Source organism: Serinus canaria, chromosome Z (assembly GCF_022539315.1).
Source record: "Serinus canaria isolate serCan28SL12 chromosome Z, serCan2020, whole genome shotgun sequence".
Classification (NCBI taxonomy): Eukaryota; Metazoa; Chordata; class Aves; order Passeriformes; family Fringillidae; genus Serinus; species Serinus canaria.
Genome location: NC_066343.1, coordinates 3,128,168 through 3,154,157, shown reverse-complemented (window position 1 = coordinate 3,154,157; position 25,990 = coordinate 3,128,168). Strand labels below are relative to the sequence as shown.

General features: G+C 35.4%; 2 protein-coding genes across 13 annotated transcripts in view; one reads left to right on the top strand and one right to left on the bottom strand.

Moving 5' to 3' along the window:
• SLF1 (SMC5-SMC6 complex localization factor 1) overlaps nt 1-23,096 on the bottom strand; it is a 34,590-nt gene extending 11,494 nt beyond the window's left edge. Inside the window, exons 1-11 of one of the 6 annotated variants that reach the window (XM_030237304.2) lie at nt 22,953-23,096; nt 22,085-22,198; nt 21,863-21,938; nt 19,335-19,578; nt 17,148-17,310; nt 13,994-14,128; nt 12,542-12,595; nt 8,833-8,991; nt 8,081-8,247; nt 6,685-6,822; nt 5,911-6,076 (exon numbers count right to left, since the gene is read on the bottom strand). In XM_030237304.2, coding sequence (XP_030093164.1) covers nt 5,911-6,076; nt 6,685-6,822; nt 8,081-8,247; nt 8,833-8,991; nt 12,542-12,595; nt 13,994-14,128; nt 17,148-17,310; nt 19,335-19,578; nt 21,863-21,938; nt 22,085-22,198 — 1,416 coding nt within the window. In that variant the 5' untranslated portion in view covers nt 22,953-23,096. Of the gene's footprint in view, nt 1-5,910; nt 6,077-6,684; nt 6,823-8,080; nt 8,248-8,832; nt 8,992-12,541; nt 12,596-13,993; nt 14,129-17,147; nt 17,311-19,334; nt 19,595-21,862; nt 22,199-22,675; nt 22,837-22,952 lie in introns of those variants that run through there. The other 5 variants (XM_018920568.3, XM_050986502.1, XM_050986504.1 and 2 more) reach the window with 5 other exon arrangements.
• The window catches only part of KIAA0825 (KIAA0825 ortholog), a 233,766-nt gene continuing 230,592 nt past the window's right edge, over nt 22,817-25,990 (top strand). For 6 of the 7 annotated variants that reach the window (XR_003945874.2, XR_007780379.1, XR_003945873.2 and 3 more), the window contains exon 1: nt 22,817-22,912. The gene's annotated coding sequence lies outside the window, so the exon portion shown is untranslated. The remainder of the gene's footprint in view (nt 22,913-25,990) is intronic. The other variant, XM_050986498.1, reaches the window with a different exon arrangement.

Genomic DNA, 25,990 nt, shown 5'->3' with positions numbered 1-25,990 from the left:
TCAGCTACCAAAAAATTCAATGAGATGAGCAGAAAAATTAGGAAAAAATCCATCCTTCTGAATGTTGGTCCTACAATTTTCTATCATGAACAGGTGTGCACACACACACAAAAGGAAAAAAAAAAAAGAGAGAGAATATATCTATATATTTATGTATCCTTATGGGTCCCTTCCAAATCAGCTTATTCACAGTGATCCTGTGAAAATGGTCATAAATAAGTAAAGAAAGCTGAAGTGTATTTTCTTCAAGAGGCATTAATGCACAGGAATTTAGCTATCCAGACACTACCAAGAGATAGATGATTCACCCCTATGAGAACCTTATCAATAATGGTCAAGTAAAACAGTGTTTCTAATGTTTGAGTTAGTCTTTGCAAGGTCACATCTATCTGCATACCTTTCTGAGCCATAGTAGAAATAATTTGTAAAATTACTCAGAAATAAGTTATTCCTGTGACCACATGTACCACCAGATGTTTTGAAAGCACAGCTTGGAAGAACACAGGCACCATAGTAAGAACACATGAAATTAATCTGACCTAGGGCTCTACCAGAGAATTACTACTGTTACACTAGAGCACCAATTGACATATGGCATCTTGTGAAAGATAATGAGTACCTGAAAATGGACAATTTTGGGTAAGAGAGAAACCAGACTCAATGGGTACACATTACAGTCAATGATTTGTCTGATACTCCTTTGAGAACAAAATATGTTCAAGGTTGGTTTAAAATAATTTACTAGGATTCCTTAGGAGCTGAAAAGCACCAAAACCAGTTTGATTATCAATAAATCAAACAGATGTACAGATGAACAATGGAGATGGTGACACAGATAATAATAAAAACACTATAAAGCAGTTTGCTGAAAACCACATAAATACTGTCACTACAGTTAACAGTTACTTGTCACTCAAAAGGAACAAACACAACTACAAATAAACATGGTATGGGGTGGAAGCATAAACTCCATCACTCAAGATTTTTAAGAACTAGCCAGACAAAATCTGTTACGAATGTCATCTCCAAGATTGCTTCCAGGCCTACTTCCTCTTACTTTCTTAAACTCTACTTGATTTGGTTTGCCCCTTCCTTTATTATGTCATAATACTTTATTATAGATGAACTGTGAAATCTCATAATGAAAAAGACCCTGAGAACACAGATATGGCATGTCAAAAACCTGAAAGTATAATATTTAAACTAAAGTTTAAATATTTAAAAAGGTACATTTACACTATCTTCTGAGGATTCAGGAATAGAAGCTTAAGAACAATATAAAATATCTGAAATGCATTTAAATTTCCCTTAAGTATGTATATCTTTTTATCACTAGACCCCAAAGCAAAATACCAGGTGAATATCATAATTCCACCAATAGTTCTTTACTGGAAATAAATTTCAAAAAACACTGCAAATAAGCACAATTTTAACAAAAGTTAAGTGACAGGATCAAGGACATATAGATGTAATCTGAGGTAGACAGAGATGTAAAGCACAAGTATTTACATTCTCTTTATGTTTTCTAAATCCCTACCTTAACTAATTCCTTTAGGAAATACTTTTAAGGAAAAGAGTGGGGGTGAAAGCAGACATTGAGAGAACAGACTGAAATAATGACTGTTAATACTGCAAGTATTATTAATTTTTCACAGTCAGATACATGGTGTATATTAAATGCAGCTGGTACTCTAGCTGCATCTACATTTGCCCAGCCAAGTATTTCTGCATGCTGACAAGACAAGCCAGATACTGCCAACTAGTGTAGACTTGGTTGGAGTTTTTGTAAAAGAACAGCAGGACAAACAAAGAGCTTCTCCTTGATATTTAAAAAAAAAATGGTTCACTGCTACAAATGAGAGTGAGGGAAATTGGTCTAATTTCCTGAAAGGACCACGTTCTAAAAATGTTTAAATGTTAACATGTTAAAAGTATTTTCAATTTCGACCACAAAACAATACACATTAATGAAAATATATGCAGTTATAAAAAGGAAAAAAAAAAAAACCCAAGCATTTCCATTAAAATTGGAATTTGATACCATGTATGAAAGTACCAAGACCTCTTTTTCCCCACTCTGCTCCTACAACAAGAAGCTGGGAGGGCATCGCCAAGACAGATGACCCAAAATGACCAAAGGCCTTCTGAACATTGTGCTCTACTATAAAAGCTGGATTAAGGAGGAAGGGAGAATGTTTGAAGTGATGGTGTTTGCCTTGCCTAGTAATTGCCATGTCTTATAAAGCACTGCTTTCCAGAAAGTGACTGGACATCTGCCTGCTGATGGGAAGCACTGAATGGAATCTGTATTTTGCGCGTCTTCTGGGTAAGTATTTGTTTCACTTATTAAACTGTCTTTATATAATGTCATACATTTTTAAATTAGTCCTTCTGATTCTCTCCCTCAACCCAATGCATGGTGGAGACTTACCTGCCAGCTGAGATTGACCCACTACACCATGTACAGCTAATTAAGTAATATGCAGTGAAACCTCTTTTCAAAATTCTCTTCCTTGTTCTTATTGTTGAAAATCAAAGCTATCTCACTAAGAAAAGCATAGAAGTGGGAAGGAGCTATTGACTGTGTTAGCATACAAAGGTCACATCACTTCAACTGATTTCTGTTAGCTTAGCAAATGCAATTCCTACATTGCTGTTCCATTTAATGCTTTGTCAAGTCAAATACAGTGCTACGGTGGCAGAAGTTTCACAGTGTGTTTTTACACATAAAAGTTCTTACAGGAAAATAAATTTTAACTTTTTTACTTTGAATTACTGAGTTATTTTAGAACTCTAAGAAAAAGGGTTTTTTTTCATGTGTTGTAAATGTAGTACTCCACAAATGCCTAAAACATACTTCCAAAAAAACTATTGCAAGTGACAGACCAGAAAGACATTTGGTTCTACACCAGACAAATTTATACTATGCAACTAAAAACCTGAATGAATTCCTTTGTCACCTCTTTGTCAGGCTATGTAAGACAGCTTTTTTTTTAAAAATCCCCACCAGTATTTTCAGGGATGAAAAGCATTTCTGATATCTGTGACATTGTGAAAAACCATGCAATAGCTCAATGCAAGTAGAAGTGTTATAAGCAACATACATATTCCCTAGTAAATTCTAAAACTGAATTTTTAGAAAGAAGAAAGAAATTTGATTCAAGGAACTTTGACCAGGAGCTCCCCCGTCAAACCTGTTTAAATAATATAACAAACAATATATGTTAATTCATTTTAGAATTATATTCAAAATTGATTTGAAGAGCTCAAATAATAGGACATCTTTTATGTTCTTTGGCAGTGCCTTTTTAACTACAAGAAAAGTGTATCAATATTATTCCACCATGTTGTCTGAACAGGTTAACCCAGTGAACAGTGATCCAATTTCCTGTCACTATTTTTATTCTGCTACAATACAGAAGCAATAAAATACAGCAAATTCTATAACTCCAGAAAACAAATGCACTCAACTTCACGCTTTGTTTTTCACTTTTTTTGGACTGGTCTTTTTACATGGTATGTTTACACACATACATAAAACATAATTTTGCAGCAACTCAGCACTAGAAGAGAGGAAACACACACAGATATTTTCCCTGCCCTCCATCGCTCTTTGTTGCAACCTCTTTGAATCACAAAAAGAGAGAATCTGATTCTAAAAAGCTAAAAAATTAGTAACTGCTAACTTTTACCAGTTAGAAAATATTATATTAGATACGTTCAAAAAAAGAATTTAGTTAAAATTATTCATCTGTTTCCACTTATAGATATTTTCGCTGAAGAACTGTACAGAAGTTTGGTATATTACAACATGCATGTTTGTTTCTTCCCACAAGCTAACACACTTAGGTGCACTGAAAAAGATGGTTGGTCACCCCTTTGCAAGGCACTACAAACCACATGCAGAGAGTAACAATATTCAAAATCATTCCTTTCATTTACGTTTCTGAATGGCCCTACATGCTTCTTGTCAAGTTGTTACCTCTTAAGCAAATAGCTTTAAGAAACAAAACTGGTAACAATGACTCACACCCTCAAAGTGAAGACAGGAAGGACAATTTTGCACCCTGTATGCTGCCTCTAATGACATGGAAATACTGTGTATTGACCTATGTATCTCTGAAATTATAGAAAAAAGAAGGAGAAAACAAAGTTCTGTCTGCACAGCTAGGGAGGTTCCACTCTTTTGATTTTCTGAATGACATTTTAAACTGTGTAATGGAATTTTAAAATTAAGTCTGAAAATACAGAAAAAATCAAGCTTTAGTATAACAAGATTGAGAGTAAATGAAGTGACAAATGAGCTGGATTGTAAAAATACAGTATTTTGGTTAACAATTTATTTTTGCCAAAAATGCAATGGGAAAAAAAGTACAATAGATAAATAAACATGAGGAACAAAGCTGTTAGAAAAAACATAATACACTACAGATATTATGAGGCAACAAGCTGCTTTTTAAGGCTAGAATTCATCTGTGTAGGATAGTTTACACTACAGTAAGTAAGATCAAAGTAAGAAAGCAACAGACATCCAGGATTTGTGCTGAAACAACAATTCTGATATATATGTATATAGAACAAATAGAATCTAAACAAGAGGCAGATCTCTGTGGTTTATGTTGTGTGTGGGGATTAAGCTTATTTTTCATATATGTAGTACAGTCTGACAGAGGTGATTATTCTGCCAATGCAAAGAAAGGTTTATGAGAAAGGCATGGCTTACAGTGCTGGAAGCTGTAAAAGGAAGGCATAGCAGAAAAAATTAAATGGTACCTGCACTTAAACTGCAGATTCAAAACCAGAAAAAATATGAAAGCAGTATCATTTTCCAAAGAAACAGAATGGCTACTGACACCAACTGCATGTAAGCCTGCTTGCTGCTCAGTACTTTTGAAAAGATAGGTTGCTTAAATATAAATATGGGTACAGAAGCCTAATTTTAGGCACTTTTTAAATATCTTGACCGAGGATAAAAAGCAGCACTGTTTCACAATGTCTTGCTTTGATAGCCCTCAAAAAAGGTAGGAGGTCTGGCTAGGTAAGATGATTGAAGCTCTCATTATGTTTAATCTTTTTGCTTTCATAGCATAATGAATAACTACTTGGTATTATACTGAAAGTGCTTTTTTCTCCCTGAAATACTTTATTTTCTATTGTTCTGTTACTGTATGGAAAAAGTGAATGGAGTACCTATTTATTCTCTGCTCTCACAATAATTTAAAAGAGAATGCAGAGACAGCAGTTAGGTTTTATTTTATGTGAGAATCTAGAAGTCAAAGATGTTTTACAAGGCCTCTTGCTTCTGAAAAGAAATAGGTGGTATAGAGGACACTTAGTATCTTTCAGGTCAACGTCCTGCTAGTCAGCAGGTCACAGAATAGCAATTAAGTTGCCTTCAATTCCATTTTATGCTAAATCCTAGGAAATATTCTAAATGAAACTAAAAGACTAAGGAAGAAAACCAGGGCATTTTATTACAGTAAAACAATGCATATCTAGCAAACAACAAAAAAAAAGTATTAGTTTTGTTAGGTTTCTCTTTCAAACGTTTCCTGAATCCTGTCACTGTAAAATAAGATAATCACTTCTTTCACTACACCATATTGTTTGAGAGAACAAGCTGGTGTCTGTAATAACTACAGTAATACCTGCTGGTAAGGGCATGTGAACATCTGAATGTAGCCAACAAGCTACTCATGACTCGTTTTTTCTCTACATATCTATATAAGAATCTTATGGATCAATTCATTTCTTTAGTGGAGCAAAAACCAGCACGTTTCACAACAAAAGGCCGCTATAACAAGCAGCTGTTATACTTACATATAATTCCTCACAAAAGAATGAACAAAGGGACGCCTTTAAAAAAATATGTCAGTCTTCATTATTTTAAAGTATAAAATTCACACTCACATCATTTGTTCCATTTAATCCTCTATGGGAAAATATAACCCAATCTGCTAGAATATTTATGTGTTTGGTAAAAAGCACTGTGGTTCCACTTTCAAACAAGAATGTCTTCAGAAGAACTGTCTGTGGCAAGACTTGTTGATGCTGTGAATTAGTTCCTTCAACCAAACTGAAAAAAAAAAAAAGAGAAAAAACCTAAAGCTTTATGCCACTTTGATTATTATAGTTACATGACAGAAACCTTCTCTTCATTCAAAATACACACAGATTAGGCAATTTTTACCTATGGAAAGATCAGACACAATTTCTGATGCAGAGTAATTACAATGATGATGACTATTACTGTTAGACCTGGAAAATTCTAATACTGTGCCACTATTTATATAAAGGCAGCCATTTCTGTAGAAAGGCAAAGCAAAACCTAGACTTCTTTTACACTTCATAAACCAATAGTCTTCCTAAGATAATAGGGAGATAGCAGTTATTGAATTTTAAAAAAATTAAACCAGTATATTCAAGATGCTGCTTGTCAACCTTAAAGAATGAATAGTGAAGTACTGCAAATCTAGAAGTCCCAAAATTAAATGCGTACTGGAATAACAGGCTGGAAAAAGCAAGATGTCTTAAAACGTGATTATGAAAAACTTATGAATTTACAATAAACAATCTAAGAATTGAGAAATATAAATTGAATTGCTAAACTGCTTTCTAGATACACAAATCAGGATACAAGCTGGTGTATATAAAGAAATACATGTATTATTCTGTAAATCCCACCTTTTTGTCAGAAACTCTACTTCGCTTTTTACTAAATCAAAGAAAAACTTCAATAATGTTTTATGAACTATCCTCAGTTCATCTTCTCTCCCTGAAACTGTGACCGTATGACAAACTGTTTCATAATAAAGGCAAGACCTGAAAAATAAAGAATTAAAAATTCCATTTGTATGACAGAAATAACAGATAATCAATTGGCAAAAAGCTTTGAATCTGGTCTGTTTTGATAAGGAAATAGTTTCCTCCCCAGCAACAGTCAACATTTTAAAGCCTAATTTTCTGGTTTTAAAGCTTTTTCAAAAGAAAAAAAAAAAAAAAACCAACATGTTTTTGACTGAGCTTCTGTGTTCCAGATGAAGATTTTCTGTAATAGTGTAAATGAAAAAATTTAATTTGATTTCATTTTTCTGTCTCTTGTTGAGATATTGCACAATTACTATATTAAACAGAACTTCTTTAAAATCCTCTAAATACAAGATAATTTTGTAGTATTCTGTAGACATGGTAACATCCTACAAACTTCTATTCAGATACCAATTCATACATACTACTTGACAGGACTATATATTGTCAAACATGATGCAGATCACTCTGAAGTAACATGCAAACATAATTTCTGTCAAGAATTTTGAGTACTAGAGCCAGGTATACAAATACTGGGTATTCCCATTCTCTAGGAAGTACTAAAAGACAAAATACTTCACCTAAAAGAAAAATTCTCTTTCATGTTCTTCAAAATACGCTCACTTATCTGTAATCCTAGTTGTATCACAGTATTTAAATATTACTTGAGGTTTTATCACAGCCACAAGAAGAGCTGTAGTTTCTTTTCCAAATGAACACTTAATTTCAGTTGATGCAAATTACAAAAAATAAGTTCTCAAGATAAAGCAGAGACTAACTATCCAAACTTGTCTTTGTAGATGTAGATAAGATATAATCAGACATCTTCAAAAAGATGGTAAAGGTTTTGTTTAAAATCGAAATACAATATGAAACCTCATGTTTGGCAAAATAAGCCTTGATTTTGCTTTGTAACTGCAGAGATATGTGCATGTGTGTGTGTGTGTGTGTTTATATGTATACACACAACAACAGCAAGAGTACACAGATTACTATACTCTGTAAAGAGTATAAGAAATAATTTAAAAAAACTAATAAGGCTAAGAAAATGTACTTTATTTTTCTTTCAAAAATTCCATCAGCCTGTGAGCTAACACTTTTTGAAAGATAAAATGAAATAACCAAATCTGTTACAATTCTAGACTGTCACATACTGGTAACTTGTTGTTGCAGAACAGAACTTTGTTGCAATTAGAATGCCAACTCTCCTCTGCTGTATCTGAGTTTGGAGTAACATAACTATTGCATTAGGTACCTCATTAATCTTTCTTACCTTACAAGCATCTCTATCAAGGACCACGTGCCTTTCTTACAGATAGGACACTGAAGAAGATCCAAATAATACTTCAACATCAATGGGGACTTCCAAGGAGGTTCACAATGAAGAACAAGGTAAAAAACATGACAAAGTCTGGCAAAAAATATTGTATCAGTGTTTCCCTGTAAAAATATGAGAAAATAATAATGGCTCCAGACCAGCCAAAGATGTATATCTATCTTCACTAAGAGTTAATTTATTTTCTCTAATCTTTACAATCTCAAGTGACCAAATTTAAACACTGAAGTAACATGCAATTTAATGCACAACTCCAAGGAGAAAAAAAACCATAGTTAAATTAAAAAAAAAAAAAAAAAAAAAAAAAAAAAAAAAAGGGAAAAAGGAGAACTTGCTCTAGTGTGATATGTCAGTTGAATGCACCACCGTTTAGAGCAAACCTTGATCTCAATCAATCTCTCTATCCGTAGTGTACCAGCATAGTGCTGTTTCTAAAAGTAACAAAAAATATTTGTGGCCAAGCCTTTCGCAATATTTAGAGCATTACATTCATTTGGCTTGCAAATAAATACTAATTTGAAAAAACCCTTTTTAAAATACTTTCTTATTTTTACAAGCACATTAATGAGCACCAAAAAAAAGGGTGAATGGATCACTAAAAATTACAAAACACTATGTCAGAAGCAAAGATCATAATACTTCAATTTATTGCTTTTATTTTTAATATTACTTTAGTCTTCATCTCTCACCAATAGGACATATTCTAGAAGAGGATGAAGAAGTTGCACAGGAGGTGCACTGTACATTCGGCCTGAGGCAAGTTCTGCAACTACATCATGAAGTAAGTCCTCTTCCACTAAACCTTGAAGTACAGACCAAGTGCTCCTGGACCAGTTAGTACTTTTAACCTAGAAATGAGATACCATTGTTAAAAAAAAAAAAAGAAAAAAAAAAAAGCTTAAATTAAAGAAACCCTTTAACAAACCAAGTTAACTAACACAGGAAATTCCTAAATAAAATGTTGGTATTATATATCCTAGTTCCTCAAAGGATAGAATTTATTTTTGCAGTAGCCAGAGAGGATGTGACGAAGACATGGAGGTTTTTCTATACCACTTTACATCCCTGCCAGGGCAGGGGGAAAGGGACTCTCATTTCCAAGCACAAGGGGTCCTTCCAGTCAAGAAGATCTTAATGGCACAGACTTCTGTCGTATTCTCTGCCACTCATGACAGCAAAGCCCTTAACTTTACAGCTTTCAGAGAACCCAGACAGATGCAATAGCTTCCATGAGATGCTGAATTTGCTCTGCAATTTCCCTGTTACTATTTGCACTTTCAGCTTTCCAAAGATCACAAATTAATGACACTAATGGTCTAGTAGTGGTCTAGAGCTAGTAATGGTCTCAGGCACATTGTTATTTACATCTTTCCTCTAGTTCAGATTCAAGCAAAAGCTGATGCACAAGCCAGTTGCAATTGCATTGCTGAATGAAGCATGGCTTTCTTCTGCCAGGTAACTAAGCTTTTTTGTTTGATTACACAGCCTGAGGCTCTGGTAAATTCAAATTTCTCCTAATTTTGGGATAAGGAGGCAGAGCTGAGAGAAGCAGGCTCAGACTGACTGGACTGCTGGGAATTAAACAGTTACATAAATTTATTGTTGCTTTAGTCTCTGTTAACTTGTAGACTTTATGATCTCTGCCAAAAATCCTGTCTTTTAGTGTGCATTGATAGAATAGTTCAGATAGAATTGTTATAAGAGCTTTAAGCCCAACCATCAACAGCACTACCAAACCCACCACTAAACCATGTCACTAAGTGCCACTTGTACCCATCCTCTAAATCCCACCAGGGATGATGACTCCATTACTGCCCTGGAATGCCTTTTCCAGAGCTGGACAACCCTTTGTAGTGAGAAATGTTCCTATTATACAATCTAAATATCTTACCAATTCTTTTAATATTAGTTTATATTTCAAATTGACAGAGATTTTGAGTCCAGTTGTGAATTTAAAGTCTAAAGAATATACTTCTATTAGATAGTTTCCAAAAATGTTCCAATAATAGGATAAAAAACATTAGGAGCTCTGTTCAAACATAAAAAAAAATCAAAAAGAAATTATAGTCATGGTTAAATCACAGCTAAAATCTCAGTGAATGAACTCCACCTAAGCATTAAATATTGAGTGTTTTGCAAATGTCTCATATCTCACATTCCTAATGTATACCATTGTTACATTAACAATAAATAAAGCTGCTCATGTAGACAATTTTCTTTTAATCAAGTCTTTGTGCATCTGGTGTTTGCAACTCACATTCATTTCAATCTTCTGATTCATATATGAACTATTAGAATCTCAACTAAAATTTCCTTTGGAAATAATGGTTGCATTCATACTTTGGTAATATTAATTAGATGCAAACAGCACATCTAAAGAGCAATTGTAAACTGTTTAATGACAGTCAAAGAAGAACTTCTCTGCCACCTGGATTTAAGATGTAAGACTGTATATTGGTTGTGTACAAGCATGGTACCACTGACCTTCACCTGCTGATCACACCACAAATCAGCTTTATATATTGTGACTGAAACTTTTATTTATTGAAAATTCTGTACTAGAATAAACAGTAACATTGATGCATTATTTTGAATAATATTATTATTTTGAAATACACCAAAATAAAGATGTTTTGGGAAGACTGTGGTACCTTTTGCATAGCATTCAAGTCAAATAGAAACTAGAGACTGGTTCATCACACAATAAACTTTTGTCAGTATCAGGAGACACCTATTATTAAAGAGACTTAATACTCAATAAGCTGTCCAAGCTTCACTGGCTTGCACTCTGATTAGGAATCAGCAGTTTCTTGTGAAGCACTGCTGGTACAATCATTAGCACTTTGAGCAGAAACAATGAAATATGAAGGTCCACACAATACATCTTTTACACTGCATGGTGTGGAAGAAAAGCTGACAAAAGAGAAAGAAATATTTTGGGATGATGATGGAAAAGAACACTTAACTATGCTAAGCCTTCCTAGCAGATGTAAACTAAGATGACAATACTAAATGATCTAACACGTTCATTTAGTTTGTAGGTTTGATTTTACTTCATTAGTATTGTTGGAAATGTTTACTGGAGCTGCTTCTAAAAGTCATAAATATACTTACTACAGAAGACACATATTATAAAAAGGCTAGCAATGGATATAGCATAAAGCAATAAAAGTGACAGAATAGTAAGAGAAGTATTACAATTAGGCTTAAAACTTCCAAGCAAAAAATTGTATTATTCTTAAGAGTACCAAATAACAATTTCAGCTTAGAAGTGTTAAGATGGGTAATTTTTTTATCCCATTAATTCAATAAACTACACACTATGAGTAAATTTCAATGCAAACCTCTTCAGGAACAGAAACACACATGGCACTTGACAGAACAGTGATGGTGTTGGACCATGACAAAAGTATTTTATTCCTCATGCTTTAAAAATAAATTTTTTCTTCTTCCTTCCTTATCATCAATAGCAAGAAATCAGAAAAAGACTGATTTCAAGTAACTATTTATGTAGTATGGCTCATGAAGATACCAGATCTTCAGTTATCAAAAAATACAGGAAACTTACACATACTTTAAGTGTTTCCCTTTTTAACTTTAAAGCAACACAAGTTACCATATTAAATGCACTACTAGTAGCTCATGGCCACTGTATAATATGCTTTTTGAGTACTAGAGGCAATGTTCCAACATTGCTTATAGTATTATGGACAGACAAGGCAAAATTTTAAAAGTATTAATTTACTTCAGGTATTTATAACAAAACCTTAATAAAATATATTGCTGACCTGTTTTAGGGCATTTATTTGGCTTAATGGAAATAAAAAAGACAAATTGAATAGTACAAAAAAAGGAATTAAGTTAAAGTGACTATGAAAACAGGACTGGAAAACATAAAGTATTCTACTTGCAATCTGTGCTTCAGCTGACTTTGGAAACTTACATGATGAAGTATCAGGCATGTGCTGAAATGTTTCTTTTTACAGTGAGATAACATCTAGATAAAATCTGTCTGTATTAGAAAAAGCAGTGCTAAAAAGTGTGTACACTCTCTTTTTATCTTACTGCATAAATACAGTGCTTTAGTAATTTATGTTTTAAATTACATAAGAACATCTTTGGTTTTGATTTCCTAACATTAATAGGTAAGGTTCTCCTAGCTAGCAGGATTAAGCAGTTTCTTTGTAAAAACAGGGACAGTACTAAAAGTATCACAGGGACAAACAACATTCAAGATAAAATGATGCCCTTTAATGCAACAATGACTTTATCAGAGTTTTGGATAGCCAAAATCTAAAACTGCTTTTTGACAGACAAACATACTTTAATTGCAAAATTAGCTAACTTCAAAATAAAATTCTATATGCATAACATGCCCTGTTTTTTAATAATTCTTACCTCTGGATTGCATTTGTTCAGCTGGTCTGTTTGCATAAGTCTGTGCTTAATAGTCTGTAAAACAGGATAATGTCAACCTGCATACTGGATACCAGTCAACATATTCAATAAATAGTGCATGAAACTTCCCAAATGACAACTTCTGTTAAATGTAGTTCAAGCACAATCTAACGTTTAGATTTGTCTATTTTGATTTTTCATTTGGAAGGTTAAATTATGAAATAGGGGATCAATGACATATAAGGTATAAAATATAGCCAAATTTTTCTTCCCATTTTCCCCTGCTATTGTCTCTTTGTTATGTGGTTGCTCTGTAAGGACAGTGTTCCTAGACTGGACATTAAAAAACTGAAAGTTTTCAGTTTTTCTGTGGCAAAATGCCAACTTTGGATTCCTCTTGTATGCAAAAAGATGGTCATAGGTGCAAAAGTGTATTACTATTATAGCCATATTTAGTTATTGCATAGTATTACAATGTTACTAAAACATGGTACTAAAATATCCTTAGGATAGACTGTCTTTGAAGGGTTAATCCATCTGCACCTTGCTACATCATAGTTTGAACAGAGTACTTGCTGTATGTAAAATACATGAGAAGTTAAGTACAAATATATTTTTTAAATGGGCTATATATTTATATATGTATTTTTAAAATGGGGATATAGCCTTGATTAAATGCCACTGATAAAGATGTAGCACATGATGATGCACAGATTTAACCAGCATGAGTCTTCTATTTGTAATCTTGTGTTCAAACATTGTGTGTACCTTTTGAGAACTTAAAATTTTTAATTCTTCCACTAGTAAAACTTAGTGTTTCATGTAAACAAGCTCCTACAAATATACTTAGACACCATCATCTGTATCGCTGTAACTTACAGAGATAATATATCCTAACTCAAGGCATTTAGTTGCTTTCTCCTGACTTGAAACAGAGCTGTTTACTACTAATGTAGCAACTTTATCAGGATTAGATCTGTGACAACAGAAAACCAAAGGAGTACATTAGCTCTACTTTTGACTTGTAATAAAAAACATTCATGTGAGTCAACAAAACACTATCTCTACAATATAATTGTTGTGGCAAATGTCTTAGCATAAATTAGCTAGATAACAGGAAAATCACAGAAAGACTGTAACTCAAAGATATTTTGTTGAACAATATAATCTATTACACCAAGGCTTTATGTAGTACACCATGTCTTCTACACACCCATGCCAATGAATTGCCATCACTAAGTTTTATTTTAACTAATGGTAGATGTAGTAAATACAGGATTATTAAATATTGCAGGTTAAAAGGCCTGGTAAAAGATATGTCAAGTGTCTACCTTATTAGCTCAACACTATAATGAAAGATAGAGGTTTTTAATTTAAGTCGTGTAATATAAAAATATAAAATTGTATGTATATAAAATATATAATGCTAACAAAGCATCAACTGTTACTTACCACAGTAAAATACATGTGTTTTATAATAACATTTTTCATTTCAGCAAGCTGCATTTTAGACATGACTTGTGACTCTGTTTCTTGTGCAGCCAGGAAACGGTTCATCTGTGTATCTTTGGGATTTTGTACTTCATTCTGCAGAGCAAAAAAGCAATACTTTGTTTCAAAGCTAATGGTCTAGCCAACTTTTATGTGCCAGGTCTTTCTAAATATTTTATTGCAAACTGTATGTGCCTTTGTATGTTTATGTAATTATGTAAGGGTTCACATCACGAGTCAGATAAAGAGCTGCTGGTATGGAAATAAACCACTGATGTTGTACGAAGCTACAGCACAGGGATTATCAAATTAAGCTTCCCCATATGTATTTTTCCTAACTGACTTCGAGTGAAGTCACAATCTCTGTGGCTGAAACAAGGACTCCATAACAGATTTTCTCTCAGAAAAAAAACTAAAACCTTTTCAAAAACTAAAACCAGAGCTCACACATTTTCATCTGGTCAAAAATGTAGTGAAGATTTTATAAGGCATTTCTTTTTTAATTTGTCTATTCATATCATATAGACCACTACATTGAAATCTTTTCAGTTCTTGCCTATAAACATGAAACAAATTAGTAATTTAAAATGTAATAGGTTTTACTGTCTTGTTTTTTCTTTGATATTTTTATCTGTTTGTCTAGTAATTAATTCTCTGAGTCCACCTATCATTTTCAGCTACTTCTTCAACATAGGGAATGAAGAAGCATTTCTCAAATTGGTTTCCAACTAATTCTGAAAAGACTCTCAGTAACACCACAAAATAACTTTTGCTTAAAAAAAAAAAACATACAAAATATTTTAAATTTACTTAATGGTTTGAGAACATACATTTCAGTAAGAGTTTCAATGCATGCTTTTCATCAAAGACAGGTTAAGAATAAAACACCATGTTGGTTTAAGGTAAATAAACAGGTAACCACGAAACCAGAACCCTCCTGCAGTGTGATGAGTTAAGAATCATGAAGCAGATACAAGTGAAGTATTCCCTTGGCCATTTCTTATTGTGAGCAGGTGTGGAAGGTCTGCTGTAACTTGCCTAAGAATTCAAACACTTCAATCTGATGGGTGAATCAAGACTGGGACAGAGCAGTAGAGAAAAAATACAGTGCATACAATGACAAGGTGCAAGAAGCTTATTATTCGATGTTTTCAAGACAAACTTTCAAAAGTTACATGTCTCATCCTATTTTCAGATTTTTCTTTAAATGTATTGTTCAAAACAAACATATTTGGCACATACATGATATATCTCTAAACAAATATTGAGAACAAGAACTTCTTCCACATTTCAAAAGAGAATGAAGTATTTTTGGTTACAAGAACAGAGTTCTAAATAGCTTTTGATGAGCCATGGATAATTGAACTCTGATGCATTAACTAGTCTATACTTCTTATGGCCCTTCATGCACGTTAGTTTCCATACGCTCATTAAAACACTTATATTCAAACAACTTATAGTACAATCTTGGCAAAAAATTAGAAACTCCAGCATGCATCCAAAAAGCTTTTAAAGTCACTGAATTGAATTTGAATTTGAATTATGAGACTAGCTTCCAAAAGAAAAAAAATAAATCATGCATGTTTATTAATACCCTGAATAAAAAATTTGACACCTTATACCATCATATAACCAATGACAATCCCACACAGTATTTTTAACAGTAGACTTACAAGGTTGAGATAAGAACAGATACTGAAATATAAACATGAAGCAAAGACTTAGTTTAAAAAAAAAAAAAAAAAACCACACAAAAAATACTCTGAACATCAGTGGAGTTTCAGTTACCCTGGAAAGAATATAATGCTATTTTGCTAAATCCATCATCTAGACACATATATGAATGTTTAGGGGAGGAATGAGATTTATATTTGCTAGAAGTCGCAGTCAGATAGCATGACTATATATTTATGAAGTTAGAACAATCTAATGAATAATATACCAAGTACTTCTGGGACAAAGAGAAAAGAGCATGTCCATAATATTCTTTGATAAAGCTTAATATATCTGGACAAGAGCTGTGATTTGATTGCCTATGTTTTATTCTTTTTCTTTTAAGAGACTAGGAACCTTGGCAGTTTCTTGAGTTCTCTGGATTGACTTAAACAGAAAGCTAATGTTCTCTTGGTCTCTGAGGTGAGTTCCTTTAATGAAATCTAAGCAAAAAAAGATATGTGCAAGTTAATGGACTCGTTAAGATGGAAAGTTGTTATCTCACCTCGGAGGAATTCAAGGTGCATAGCAAGAAACACATGATTTTGATAGAGATCAATAAAAAGGTGACATAGCCATAAAAATTTTACGTTAATTCATCTATGAAAATGTTCCTCTTAGCTGAAAGTTTTAAATGAGAGCAAGTTCCCTGAACAAGTTCCATTAAGAGAGTAAGCACTAGAGTAAGAGCCCACACTGATGTGCTGTATTCAGGATGTAAACATTAAGACCATCCAATTTTCTCACTCTTCTGTAACACCTTTAATACAAAGAGCTAAATGCTTTGATCAGAAGAGACAAAAGGATTTACAAATGGTAACAAACACAGTTTTAACTCCTACTTGCTTACAAAGGCAGTAGTTTCAATTAGCAGTTGATTTAAACCACCCCAGAGTTTGAGAACTACATGAATATTCTGAAGTCTTCAAATAGTTACAGTCAAAATACTAATCATTTCTGAGCAGTGCATCTGGTAAGCAAACAAGTATAAAACACAGGACATCTCTCTTAAGGGAAATAGTAAAACAAAATTCTGGTTCTAGTGAATTCTGCACTAGCACAGGACCATGTCCATATGGCATCTGGAGACTTTACAGCCTCTTCAGACAACCTGCTACATTGTTCCATCAACCTCACAGCAAGAAAACCCAGGTGGTTCTTGACTTTCCATTTGTACTCATTTTTCTCTAACTAGGCACCACAACTGCCTGCCTGTCTATTATGCATCCTCCCTTCAGGTATTTGTATATATTCATGACCCTTCCTATCTTTTGAATACATGGTCCCAGAATCAGCAAGTTGTCTTAACTTTAATCAAATCACAAAGCACTCTGGCTGATTATATTCCCCTCCATTATTAACACTGCATTATTTACAGTAATCAATAAATTAGTTTACTCACTTGAAAAAGGTAATGTCCTATATATTGCAAAGGGTAGTGTCGCGCTTCAGAGAGACACTTTTTATTTTGTAAAGGAGAAATTTTACCACCGATGAATACATGAGTTATATTGTGCTCTGCAGTTTCAGATGAACATATGGTTGCCTTTCCAGCTTTAAGAACTCTAAATAAACATATTTAGAAAGATGTATTTACTATATCATATTAACACTGCCTAAAGCTACAATAACATTCACAAAATACAAGCATGCAAGTGCAACTGAATAAGGCCAACTGTATGGCCTTATTCACAGAACAAACTTCATTAGAAAGATAAAAGGGCACTTAACAGTCTTTGGAAAATTAAAGTACCCACTTAACAAAACATTCTTCCCTTCAAAATTTAACACTAGTTATTAAAATCAATGTACACCTCCAATATATCTGAAAGTTTCACCTGTGTACCTTTCCAAGTATCAAATTTGATGACAGCAGCTATAAATTATTGCATTATGTATCCCAAAATAATGATATTTTGGTTAAGTTTTCCTATAAATTAAGCAGTTAACAAAAAATGGCAGACTGCTTTTCTGAAATGTAGTATGATGTTTTTGTAACAGAAATATACATTTGCAGCATTAGTGTTGTCCAGTATCATAAAAGTATCATATACAGAAAAGAGATTTGCTTGTCTTTGGGGCACCATTACATGTAATAGTTTCCACAGGTACAATTTCCAGACCTGTTCAGCTGCAAGGGCTCTTATCTTTCAGAAAAAATGCCAGACAAAAGAAAAGGTGGAAAAATAAGATTTAATGCCATTCTGGATATAGGTTTTATTTTTCACAATCCAGACATATAAAAAGAAAAGGGTGCTGGTCTTACCCACTTACCCATCCAACATCTAGGCACTAAAGGCAGGAAGAGCATAGAAAGGGGATAAAAGGCACAGTGTTGTTAAATATTAGAAAAAAACCCAGACTTTCCCCAAAGCTATCACGTCATCTATGACTGAAAGCAGTACTTCCTGAAGACAAAAAATATCTACCTGTCAGTGTTTTACGACTGATAAAAAATTGAGTGCATGGGAAACAGTCAGTAAAAACACATCTTTCATAAAACTTGTTCACCTGTCTTACTGATGTTGTTCCTATTAAAAGTTGTTTCTATTGCAAGAAATAGAAACAGACAGCATTGTGCAAGACATCATTTCAATGGGGTTATCATGAACATCTACATAAGCAGTTTTTATGGAAAAAAGAAGCAGCATTTTTCACAAGTGTAACAGGACATAGTAAATTCCCCTACACAGCCAAAAAATAGCATAGTTAAATAATTTCAGTTGGCAAAATCAGAAGATAACAACTTCAATTACCCCTCACTTTGTCTTTATGAAATACAGACACACAGGCATTCTGTGATATAGCATACAGCCCTGTACTATGATCCAACACACTGCAATTCCCTTCTTGACTGTGGATCTGTGGCACACTCAAACCTGAGCAGTCCTAACTAACTGGGATCTCAGTAGAAAGCTGGACAGTATCTGAATGAATGGAAAGCTCTGAAACTGTCAGATGTTCCTTTTACTGTACCAGACGCAAACAGGACCTAAATTCAGGTGTAGAATTTAAAGTAATGAATCCAAATGTGTAGGAAGAGTATGGAATGTTCTCAGCTTTCTAGCACTTGGGTTTTCCTTATCTTCCTTTCCCCTTTTCCTTCTTTCCTTTTCTACTTCTTTTCTACTTCTCTATACTCACTTTTTGAACTATCTGTATTTATAATAGACCAGAATTATCTGGTTTAGAACAAATTAGATCTTCAGAACTAGAAGAACCTATTACATAAATGGGACACAAAGACTCATCAGGTCAGTAGTAGGGGGGCTCAGATCCATGAGACAGACTCAGGTCATCTAGTCAGGTAAAATAAAGTATACAGTTCCTGCTACTATTTGAATGTAACACCCACACAAAGTAAAAACTGTAAATTTGTGTATCTTGCCTCATGAAGGAAGTTTCTGTTAGCAGCTTACTTGATAAAAACATATGCATGATATTTTTAACACTCTAGTAAAAGAAGGCAAGAAAAGCAGTGATGTTACAGATTTAAAGTCATTATAAAAGTATGGAAATATATTAATGAAAATAATTCAGAGTTTAGATAGGCTGTTATGGACCAAATTAACTGGGACAGAACTCCTACCTTCTAATACATGCCATTCGTTTATCACCTCTCTTATCAAGGAGGACAACTTTCCATCTGTGGAAGGCCCCTGGAGCACTAGAGTTTGTCAGTTCTTCACGCCATCTTTTAGGTGCAGATTGCATTTGAGGTGAATAATGGGTGTCTCTTTCAATTTCATATCCCCATTCGTACGTTGTTTCATCAAGCCATCTGCTACTTTCAGCACTATTAATTATGTACTCCTTAGTTAGTACCCACTTTCCTAAAAAGAAAATGAACTGTCAACCACAAAAGATTTTTTGTGGAGACAAATGGCAATCAACTGTAGAACTAATATAAAATTAACTTAAACATTTCTTGTGCAAATAAAAGATGAAATTATAAGTATAATTTAAAAAACTTCTTCCTATTACAAGAGTCCTCCACTTCAGACTCCAGAATCAAAAATCTCGCAATGCCACTGAAAATGATCGCTTTGTTTTCTTTTAATGATTAAGTGTCTTATTACCCTTCCTAGATAAAATACTGGTCTATCTCCTCAAAAATATCAAATACATTTTCTCAGCTTCCTAGATTTCGTTCTTAGGACTTTCCCAGAACCTTGATAAGTCCTTTATTTTTAATACCATTTGACACTTCTACAAATGTACTAAAATGAAATATTTTACTACCTATGATTTTAAAGAACTAGACATTTAACATGTAAGCTCTTCCTCATATATTCTTAATATTACTTGCACTGCTAGTGTAGTGAATATCAATATTCGGGGGACACAGTTTTAGACTTTTTTCTTTCCCCTTTCTTCTTTTCACATCTTTTTCTCTCATCCCTTGGCTCCACCTCCTCCGCCTCTCCTCTTTCATCTTCCACATGTATGCTTTTGATATAGTATGTAATGATCTTCCCCTTTTCTCTGTCTCTCTCTCTTCTTACAGGTTCAGGTCAAGAGCACTGGTTAGTACCCTGCTCCTGTATTGAAACACTACCTACAGAAGACACTGTAAGAGAAATTGACTTGAACTGTGTGAACCTAATTGGTTTCACAGAACAGCAGGGTTGACTGACAAAATGTCTCAGTGCAGGAGCACAGATGGCACTTCTGCAAAACCTAGTATAGGTACCAGTTTTTATACCAGGATTTATGACTGGAAAAGGTATGCTGTGCACAACCAGGACGTTCAAATCACTTTCATGTGAAGTTTCCATCCTAAAACTTCTGTCAGGCAGGAAGTACATGACAAGTGGTGTCTTTGATAGTATTTCTGCTGAACTCTATGGAGTTCTAAATGTGTTTAAACATGATCTTCCTTCACTACCTGGAAAACAACACAGTAGGAGCGAATACACTGTCCCTGCTGTCATGAGTAAGAGCAATGACTATGCAGAATTAGCACCTCTTCTGGATTAAGAGGTATTAGATGGTATTGGGGATGATTTGCATGCGTCGAAGCATGACAGAGCTTTGCATCACCATGAGGACACTGCATGGATAATTTCCACCCTGTTCAAGAAAACATCTTCAAATTTTAAACTCCAAAAAGAAAGAAAACATTAACTCAAAGGTTTAAAATTGCTAAAATGAAGTGCTGTGCCAGAAACCTAGATGTGTTTTAATACTTTTTCCCCTCTCAGAAACTTTTGGTCTATTTCATTTTTGGTAAGATGGCAATCAGAATTTCATTTTAGTACAAAGAAAAACATATATGTGTGTGTGTATATATATATATATATATGGAAATCAAGGAATTTACATATATCTTTAAACCCAAATGTATGTTTAGTCATTTGTCTATTATCTCTTAATTTAAGATTATCCCTCCTAACAACTGCTCTAACACTTTAGAGTAATGTGATACAGGGAAAATAAATATCATGCTTAAAAATGGTATCGTGATATCTCATAACTACAAGACACTCAAACCTCATCACAGAATTCTGACAGGTGATCAGTCAGACAAAGAAATCTTAAAATACAGAATTTTCATTTTAAAAGCATTTTAGTTGGTAATGAATGGGATTTCAGCACCAGACCTTAGTTAAAGAGGAAAGACCATAAGCTTCTGTCAGAATGGAAGCTTCTGTCAGAATTCCAGGCAAGAGCCTGGAATTTTCTTTTGCTGCATAAACAGGAACTTACAGTGACCTTTACTAGTGAATGTTCCATGTGAATTTATCATCAAAAATCCACACTGATTACAGGTGTTCATACTCCCTCTGCCCTCTTTTAAGCATCCAAATAATTTGATAATGACTTCATTATCTAATGTATAACAAAGTGTTCCATTTGGGAACAGATGCAGATCCAACAAAGGAAAACAGCAGGAATATCGTTTAGGGAAAAAAATCAAAACAAAAAGCAGACTTCACTTCATCATAACTTAAACATAATACAATGTTAAAAATCAAGGTTAATGGAACAAGAAAAATGAAGGTTTGTAAGATAGTTCATTCACAAAATGAAAACAGATAACTAAAACCCTTTTAAGGGTCCTTTCCAGACTTATGCTGTGATGCTATGAAATTAAACAGCAAATCTTTTACTCACCAGCAGCACAGGCAGCTAAGACCTTTTCACTCTTGCACAGCTTTTTTGCTACAAGATGTGTACAATTTCTGTATTTCTAACAAAACAAAACAGTACACTTTGTATCACTGAAAATTCTTCATCTATTTATACATAACTAACCTATTGCACAGTCCTTTCTTTTAGGACTTGCATTTTTACTTCCACCTCTAATTCTCTCAGCTGTATTGTAATGAACAATACCTTACTCTCTACAAAAACACAGTTTAGCTTGCACAGGCATTTGAGCAGTGCCTTCTTCTCTTGTTTTTTAAATCCGGTTATTTGTATTATCCTTCTCTGGCTGCAACTTGCCATCTGTTGAAAGAAGAATGAAAAGAAAACATTAACATACAAAATACATACCACAGGAAGTCGCTTGCAAGGCCTGACTAGTGTTTGCTACTTCTTTTCCAATAAAATAGGAAAACACACCCAAAGGAATGAATGCTGGTACACCCCATTTTAAGCTCTCACTGCCTGCCACAGCAAAGACACCGGACAGGCTGTTACGGAGTAGCCTGAGAACCCCAAACTGCAGCCTGCAGTGGGCCGAGCCCGCCAGGTCTGGCATTTTGGTTCTACACCCAAATGCCCGGAGGTTCAGTCCTTCGAACCCCTGCTCTGCTGTCGGCAGTGCGGGGCAGCCTCCGATGGCCCCGCGCGGGGAAGGAACCCCGCCGTCCCCGTCTCAGGACACGCCGCCGAGGGGCGGCAGGCTGGCGGCGGTTCCGGTCAGGAGGTGACGAGCGAGGGGCCCTGGCTGCGGCGGGGAGCCCTCCAGCACTCACGTACAGGAGACTCGGGAGCGGGCGCTCTACCGGTGCTGACGCTGCCTCGGCTCGGTTCGGCTTGGCTAGGTTCGGTCCGCTCCGGTCTGTCTCGGTGCCCGCCAGCGCCGTAGCCCGGCAAGTTCCCGCCTTCCCACGCCCCGCCCCCGGATGTGGCGGAGCGGCCGTTCCGGGACGTTGTTACTAACGCTCCACGGTCGCCGGGGCCGCTGGCGCGGAGCCGCAAGGGGATCCCGGCCGGGTAAGTGGCCCCGCTGGGGCTGCCCTTCCCCTCGGCTTACCGTGCGACCGGGCCTTGGCGGCGAGCGGGACAGGGCTGGGCTCCGCTGCGGCCGCTTCCCCGCGGCCGCCTTCTCTCCTGTGCGGCACGGCAGGGCGCTGCGCCGCCCCCGAGCTGCCCAGGGGTTCCGAGGCGCTGGTGGGCGCTGGCACCTGCAGCGGGAAGGCGGCGCCGGGATCCGTCTGGGGCGGTCCCGGCGGCGTGGCGCTCCAGGCCCGGCTTCCGCGAGGAGCGGGAAGGGGCGGTCTCCGTCAGGCGGAGAGGAGGGGGTCCCTCAAGGAGCAGGGAGGCGGGGGCAGGCTGGGGGCGGAGGGCGAACTGGGAAACGCGCTGACGCTCTCCCGGAGCCTGGAAATCACCGTGGCCGGTGCTCGGCGGAACTAAAATTCTGGGAGGCGGTCTGGCAGGGGGGTGTGTCGGTCTGAGTGCAAGCTGAAGTGTGTTAGCTCTGGAACAGACTGGCTGTAAGAATCAGGAAAGGCATCAGGGATTTCTGACTCTCAGAACCGTTTTCTCAGTATCTCGGAGAAATGTTAAAGTTTCAGAGCCACATGATGCATGGCCCTCGTAGGGCAGGTGAGAAGGTAGTGCTACAGCCAGATAATCAAGCCACATATTTTAGGGAAGGGCCTTCTGCCCTGTGAATGAAGGGAAGGCGTTCCTGCCCCTCTGATTAAGTTGGTACAACGTTTTTGTTACAAGAGGCAAAGGTTGGGGTTTTTTTTTCAGTTACAAAGCAATATAAAGAGATCAAAATAATAATCATCTTGTACCGCAGGCGCTCAGTGTAGAATTCAGAAATGTAGAAAAGCCACGATTTGCTGTTCATGAAACTTTTTTCGGTGTCCCACTCTTTATTTTGGTCCCTTCTGTATCTGAGAGATGACTTTTGACTATTTCTCTCTCATGTAATTAACGAAACAGATATTGCACAAAAAAATCTGTTGATGCTTCCTAGCAAATATAGGTAGTTTTGTAGAATACTTTTATTCGGTTTTTCTACAGTTTGAGAGTAGAATGCATGCATTCAAGAAAAAAGATTAAAAAAAAGATGGCTAAAATACCTTTTTAGAGAACTGAATTGTGGTCAAGTCACCCTGTACTCATTGAGGTATTTCAGATACTCTTTCATATTTAACACCTGTAAATTAAGATGTGTACAAGAAAACTCATTAGTGCTGAGTTTTTGTCACTGCAACTTAGATCAATAGAAGCAATGCTTTGAGCTCACCACTGCTATGAAACATAAGTATCCCTCAAAAACCAAAACCGCATAGATGCAGACATCTAAAATTTGACAGCAGACTGGATACTTGGTTTCATTCTGAGTTTCCCAGAACACCAAACCAGAAAAACAGTTCTTCCAGGCCACAGATGACTCTTGTCTTGCTGTTTAAAAAGTATTTCTGGTACCCCTAATGCTTACTGAAGCTTTTCCTATCTCTTCTTTCCTTAGCATTGCAGTTATTTTTTGCATGAAGAAATAACTGTCAACAATCTTTGTCACTACTCTTTTTGCAAAAATGACAGTGAAAAAAATCTTAAATATTTAGGGTTAATATTCAGAATACAGTTATTGCTTGCACTTCTCTATTGACAATGAAGATTAGTTGCATTTTCTATTTTGTACCTGTTGCCCCTTTATACTTTTACTATTGATTTGTCAGGACTGTAAAGGTGCTGATTTTAATTCATGTAAACTTTTACTTTATTTTGAACAGCTTGATTCTTACTAGGACTAGCTGCTATTCATTACTTAACTGATAACTAACAGCAGTTTTATGTCACAGTATTCTTAACAGGCTGGAGAAGTCTTCAGCATATGACACTGTAAACTAACTCCTAGTGAACAAAGCTGTGAAGCTCTGTCAGGGAAGATTTAGGTTAGATTCAGGTTCTTCACCCAGAGAGTGGTTGTGCACTGGAACAGGTTTCCCAGGGAAGTGGTTACAGCCCCAGGCCTGCCAGAATTCAACAAGTGTTTGGACCACACTCTCAGGCACATGGTGTGACTCTTGGGGTGTCATTTGCAGGCCCAGGAGTTTTACTATGATGATGCTTGTGGTCCCTTCCAACTCAGGGTATTCTTGATTCAATCATTCATACTTTTATGATGACCATTTCTTACCTTTAAGAATTAACTTTTTTCCCCCATGTCTCTGGCACATAAAATGTAGCTTTAAGGAATTAAGTTTTTAAACAATTATTTCAGTGATGACTGCAAAGTTAGGAATTCACTTACTCCCTGATTCAATTATTTGGTTCATTAAAAGTCTAAAATATTTTTTTCCTTTCCATCCTTGTTGTGATCTCATTATGGTAGCTAAGTATCTCTTATGTCTCATAGGTCTCATAGGGAGCAGGCTTTTTAACTGATGTATTTTTAAGTCCCTCTAGTTTTCTTTAATGTATTTGTCAAATATGCAATTCAGTAGTTCAGTATTAAAAATTATGTTTTAATAGTTTATCTCTGGGTTTTAGATAGTATCTTCTTTACATATTTTCTTCTATAGTACCTGTGACATGTTCTATAAAATTTAGGAAGCAATTTTCCATACTACACATGTGGTATTTGACTTATAAAACTTCTAATTACATTTTAAGGATGATCGAGAATGGCTATACAGCTCTCATGTCCAGTTCATTAAGAAGCCAAGATCAGAAAAATAAATATTCCTTTCCTCCTGTCACAGAAAGATATAATTAACAGTGTTTCATGTGTCCATCTCTTTCAGACCTCCTTTAATAATTTTATTACCTAGAGAAAAAAAAAAGAGTTTTCATTTTCATTACACTGTTCTGGCTTTCTACCTTATACTTTTTATTTCCTTTATGTTCTATATATATTTATATTACCATCATGTCTTTTGCCTTGATATTTCATGTCTTACATTTCCCAGTAATAGCTATTTTACTTCACACAATGATCTTTCTTCAGACCTCATTGGTGCTGCTGCTTTCTGTGTTATCACTGTTGATCCTTGTCTATAAATCTCGGTCTGTTTCTCAAAGCCTCTGCCACTTTGTCCTTAACTATTT